Here is a 5999-nt window from a genome sequence, read left to right as displayed (position 1 = left end):
GTGTGTGTGTGTGTGTGTGTGCGAGCGCGCACGCGTGCATGTATTGAACATCCTATTGGTTCTCTTTCTCTGGAAAATTTGAATACATCTCCTATATATGTGTTAGTGTTGTCTACTTTTGAATTTTTTCCCACATATCCTACAATCTGCCTACTTAAAGTATGTAATCCAATGGCTTTTAGTGTATTTACAGAGTTATGCAACATCACCACAATCAATGTTAGAACATTTTAATCACCCCAAAAAGAAATCTCATATTCATTAGTGGTAGATGCCCATTCCTAGACCAAGGAACAGCTAACTCTAGCCCTAGAAACAGCTCATCTATTCTGTCCCTATAGATTCGCCTATTCTAGACATTTCATATGACTGGAATTATACAGTATGTAGTCCTCTATGACTGTCTTCTATCCCTTAGCATAATGCTTTCAAGGTCTGTCCATGTTGTAATATGTATATCAGCACTTCATTCCTTTCTGTTGCTAAATGATATTCCATTATATGAACAAACTACATTTTACTTACACATTCATCAAATAATGGACATTTGAGGTGTTTCTTATTTGGGCTATTGTGAATAACACTGCTGTGAACATCTATTACAAGTACAAGTTGTATTTTAACTTTATGTAAATCAAATCATATTTTATGTATTATTCTGTGACTAATATTTTTGACTGTGTGCATCCATGTACAAGTTGTATTTGAATTTTATGTAAAGAAAAACATTTTTATATATTCTCTGACTAATATTTTTGACTGTACACTAGATTTTCTTGAGATTCATTCAAGTTGTTGATTGAAGCTATAGTTCATTATTTTTCACATAGTAACTAGTTATAGGATTATATGATAATAGGATACCCATTCTACTATTGATAGATATTTGGGTTGTTGTAGCTTCTTCTACTCCAACCCATACTTCCATAAATATTCTTGGTCTTGTCTCCTGGTCCACAGAGGGTAATTCTTTTTTTTCCATAACTTTCAGTGAGAAATCCACTTGATATCATGCTATAGTACAAATTATAACTGAACCAAATATTCATAAAGCAATACTTAGTAACAGTTACTCTAACTACATGCAATGCACACTGATACTTTCTATTCTATTTTAAATAATTCAATTTTTAAAACTGAAGTTTTAAACTTTACAAGTCAATATAATAACCTCTAAAGATTCTAGCCCTACATTTGGAAAATCATACACTAGGCTATGTATGAGAGAGTAGGGTCGCTGAATCATAGGATTTATGCATATTTCCTGTGCTCTACTTTTCAGCCAACTCTTGGCTTTTGTTATCAATCTCACAGGTATTTTATAATATCTTGTCTCAGTTTACATTTTCTTACTCTACCAATGTCGTTGAGTACCAATTCATGTTTGCTAATCACTTACATCTTTTTTCTATTTATTCCTATTTTTTCCTACAGAATGTTTTGTTTCTTTTTTTTAACATATTTTAAGTGTTTATTTATTTTTATTTTAAGAGATACAGAGAGAGTACAAGCGAGGGAGGGACAGAGAAAGAAGAAGAGACAGAATCCCAAGCTGGACCCACACTTTCAGTGAAAAGCCTGATGTGGGGTTTGATCTCACAAACCATGAGATCATGACCTGAGCTGAAATTAAGAGTCAGAGGCTCAACCAACTGAGCCACCCAGGCACCCCAGTTTCATTTCTTAGTTGATTTTCCGAACTTCTGTATATATTCTGGATCTGAATCTTTTCTTTCAATTATGTGTTACAGATGGCCTTCTCCAAGTCTATGGCTTGTTTCCCACATGATGTTTGTGTCAGAAATTCTTAATTGAAATATAGTGAAATTTATCAAACTTTTTCATATGGTTAGTACTTTCTGTGTTTTGCTTAGGAAATCCTTTTCTGTCTTGGGGATGATAAAATCTTTACGTATTTGGATTTCACTTTAAGCTCTATCTGGAGTTGATTTTATTTATAGTACAATTAGGAATCCAATTTTTTAATATAAATATACATATGTATATATTTGTGTATACAATTGTTTTAACTCCTCCTCACATCTACAACATCATTTCTGTCCATATTTGTATGACACTGTACTTGGTTCCATTGTTTTGTTTATCTATCACATACCTGTACCAGTAGCACATACTCTTAATTACAGACCTTTATAATAACTTCCCTCTGCTTGTTCATCAGAAGGGTCTTTGTTATTACTGGCCCTTTTACGACCACATTTCAGAGTCAGCTTATCAGATATTAGGGAAATCCCTGTTGGGGTTCTGATTAGAGTTATTATAATTGATAGATCAATTTGAAGAAAATTACCACCTTTGCAGTACTGACTCTTTCTCTCCAGAAGCAGAATATGTCTATTCATTTATTTAGGCCCTCTCTAATGATCTTGAATAACATAATCTAACAAGAGTTGCTTTTCTGTGTAATAGAGGTCCTCACATATGCTCATTCACATGCATGGTAAAATATCATAACATCTAAATATTTTACTATAAGTATAAACATCTCACCTATTTTCCTTGAAATACAGAGAATGGGAAATTGTATGCTTCATGCACAAAAGAAGGAACAAGATATATATGAGCATTCTTACAACCAATGTATTAAAAGCTGATCCAGAATGCTAGCCTCCACTTTTCAGCTTGAGATCATTATCTTATATAATACTGTGTAAAAAGCTTTTTCTTTTCAAAATGCTAAAAATTCACATCACAATTCAAAGTTCACTTTTTTTCCCTTGAGATTCTAACTGAATTAATATATCTCGGTCCAGACATTGCAGATTTTTTTTTTGGTAGGAATAAAAATGGTCTGGCTCAGACATCAAAATGGAAAATCAGTAGAGCAAGCGCCAGATTACATTGAATTTGATTACATCCAGAATACTGAAAGAGAATTTTATTTGTTGTTATTTACCTAGCTTTTTTCCTAACCACTTTGGTTCTCTAATATAGTGAGCTATTGAAGCATTTGTAAAAGGAGGTGTTCTTCAGTCTGTGAGAAGCTGAAACTCTAACCGGTTCTCTGGTGGATTTCACTCTAGATGGCTACCATAGTCATTTTGATTGGGTGCTTCAAATACTAAGTGTAAGTCTCCCCAAATTCTTTGTTTTCTGTCTTAGCTATTCCCAATCACCAAGAGTTATTTATGCTTTTATTGTTTAATATGGAAGCCACTGCATTTTCAGTTTTCAACTCTTTGTACTGGAAAATGACATTAAAAATTAGAAGCATTTAGGGGAACCTGGGTGACTCAATTGGCCGAGTGTCGAACTCTTGATTTCTGCTAAGGTCACGATCCCAGGGGCGTGGGATCAAGCCCTGTGTTGGGCTCCACACTCAGCGTGGAGCCTGCTTAAGATTCTCTCTTCTCCCTCTCTCTCTGCCCTTTTACTCAGTTTGTGAGCTCTCTCTCAAAAAAAACTTAGAAGCATTTAATATTCATGATTAAGTGTCATTTTTTTTTTAAGGTATAGAACTTTTTTTGCCAAAGGATAGCATTAGCCTGTTGCTTTTTGTCTATGGTTCTTTCTATGTCCTTATGGATTCCCTACCTCCCTTTTATTCTTAAGCTTAAGCTGAAAATCTCCCCCTGAAGATGTTTGAGGATTGTTCCCATAGTACCTAATTCCACTGGACCTCCTTACTGAATTTACAAAATTTCCCCTCTACTCTTATTAGGAACAAAATGTTGTTAATGCTTCTATAAATACCATTATTGGAACTGATTGGGAGCTTTAGGAGTCAGATTTATTTACTTCTAATTACTTGAATTAGTGTCTCTGTTCAGTGCTTCAAGGAGCCTACTAATTTCAATGTCATTTGCTTCTTTGGGGCTTAGCAGCTGCTTTGTGGAAATAAAGGCTAATGGCTTCGTTCAAATGCAGTAGTACATTCTGGGGCAATTTATGAATCTCATGTGTGGTTTTCCTTCATATCCGGGGTAGATGCACTTCTTTTTCCTGCATGGAAGGCACTGCTTTCTTTTATCTTTATCTTTTCTTCTTTCACTCTTTCTTGCTCCCTCCCTCACTACCCTTCCTCTCTCTCTCTCTCTCTCTCTCTCTCTCTCTCTCTCTCTCTCTCTCTCTCTAATGCAGTCAAGCTTTTCATGTGGCTCTTAACAGTTTCACTTCAGTGTGGACTTCACCATATTTATTTTACTTGTTATTCATGTAGCATTCTATACCTGCAAATTTCTCTTTTATCGAACTCAGGGCCATTTAGTTTTTATTTCTTCAATTGTTGTACTGCCCCATTCTCTGTCTTTTCTCCTTCTGGTATTCAATTTACATGTATGCTGGATTGTTTGATAAAATGTCTCTGATGCTCTATTAAATTTCTTTAAATAATTTTTGTTTGTTGTTCACCTTGAATGATTTCTTGGATGATTACCTTCATGTTCCTTTAGTTTTTCCTCTGTAATTTCTATTTGACTGTTAAGTCCACCCAGTGAAATTTTTTATTTGTGAAATTTTGATTGCCAGAATTTCCATTTGGTTCTTTTTTTCTCCCTCTCCTTCATGAGATTTTTGTCTCCTGAGATTTTATTGAGTGAAAACATGTTTTGCTTTACTTTATTGAGGAGAGTAATTTTAAAATCCTTAACTATCAATTTCAACATGTTATTCATCCCAGAGTCAAACTAAAAAATGTGATTCATTCTGACTTTCCTATGTCAGTAATTTGGAAACAGATCTTGGGTTTTATGAAGGATAGAATGTAGAGGTTCTAGATTCTATTATTTTTCTATGGTGAATATTATTTTCTTTGTAGGTAATTCTCCTGGATGGACTTGAATTGTAAAATCTGTCTCTTGGGGGCAGCTCTTGTCTCAGTTCAGACATTTTATGTTGAACTGAACTGCTGATTCTGTTTCTGGTGGTTCAGGGTCTGTCAGAGATGTGAGCAGAATTATAGGATTCCCCCACTCCCAGCTCATTCCCTTCCAGGATTTTCTAGTCTTTTCATCACTCAGTTTCCTGGCTTCAGTCTTCTGGTTCACCAGACAACACAAAACAAAACTGAGAGGTGTTCTGCATGTACCCCTGATGTTGCTGAGCCTGACTCCTGGACTGCACTTGCTTCAAGTTAAATGCCAAGGAGAGGGGAACTTCCTTCCTCATCTGCCTTTCTCCAAGCAAAATGGCCCTTCCTACCAGAGTCAGCATGCTTCTGTTCACATTCCCATATATTCAGGTAGTTGCTTTTGGTATTACATACACATTTAATAGATGTTTTTTGCTGGGTGATTGTCTAGTAGGGCTTTAGTCTGTCACATCTGGAAACAGAATCTTCTCCCCTCCTAAGACTTTGAATCTTACAGAATCACTTGTTGCCTTGGTTAATCCCATAGCCTCCTATTTCTACTCTTGCCCCTTAAGGTCTATTCTCAACACCTCGGTCAAGAGGGGATTCTGTTAAAACGTAACAGAACTTCCAGTGTCTCCTCATTTCACTCACAGTAAAACCATAAATGCTTGACATGTCCTACTCTGCCTATTTGAGACTTCTCATCTTTGGATTCCAGGTCACACGCTCACGGCGCTTTGCATCATACTTTTCTGTCCACTCATTCAACACATCTATGCTTCAGTCCTGTTCCTTTAATTCTGAAAGGTAGGTCCAGCCTAAAAACACGGTTCTTGGCAGTCTGGTCTTTCTTCTTTCCACTTTCTTCTACAGAGACCTCACTGACTTCTACACTTTAAACTTCCAAGACAGGGCAATGAATGAGGCTTCTCCTTTTCTCCGAGAAGAAGACCTGGAAGCTAATGCTGAAGGCAAAGAGACCTTAAGTGTTTCCCCACTTTCTCAACGAGCTGCAAATAGTACTGCTGTAAGGAGAATTAAGGGCTTCTGGGCTAAGAGTATTCTTGAACTTTCTTCCCCCAAGTATCTGCCCAGATTTGAAGGAACGCCTGCCCAGATTTGAAGGAACGCCGAGGGAAACTGGAGCGAGTTGGCTCAGGCGCTGGCTCCGGGGCCGGGAGGAAGA

At 36.5% G+C, this 5999-nt stretch overlaps 1 protein-coding gene across 1 annotated transcript in view; it reads left to right on the top strand.

The window, feature by feature from the left end:
- The window catches only part of TSEN15 (tRNA splicing endonuclease subunit 15), a 37220-nt gene that overhangs the window by 3090 nt on the left and 28131 nt on the right, over positions 1-5999 (top strand). The window contains exon 2 of the mRNA XM_029933359.1: positions 5687-5840. Within this exon, the coding sequence (XP_029789219.1) occupies positions 5687-5840 (154 nt within the window). The remainder of the gene's footprint in view (positions 1-5686; positions 5841-5999) is intronic.

Source organism: Suricata suricatta, chromosome 3 (genome assembly GCF_006229205.1).
Source record: "Suricata suricatta isolate VVHF042 chromosome 3, meerkat_22Aug2017_6uvM2_HiC, whole genome shotgun sequence".
Lineage (NCBI taxonomy): Eukaryota > Metazoa > Chordata > Mammalia > Carnivora > Herpestidae > Suricata > Suricata suricatta.
The sequence above is the reverse complement of the archived record's forward strand: the minus strand, read 5'-3'. Positions and strand labels throughout refer to the sequence as shown.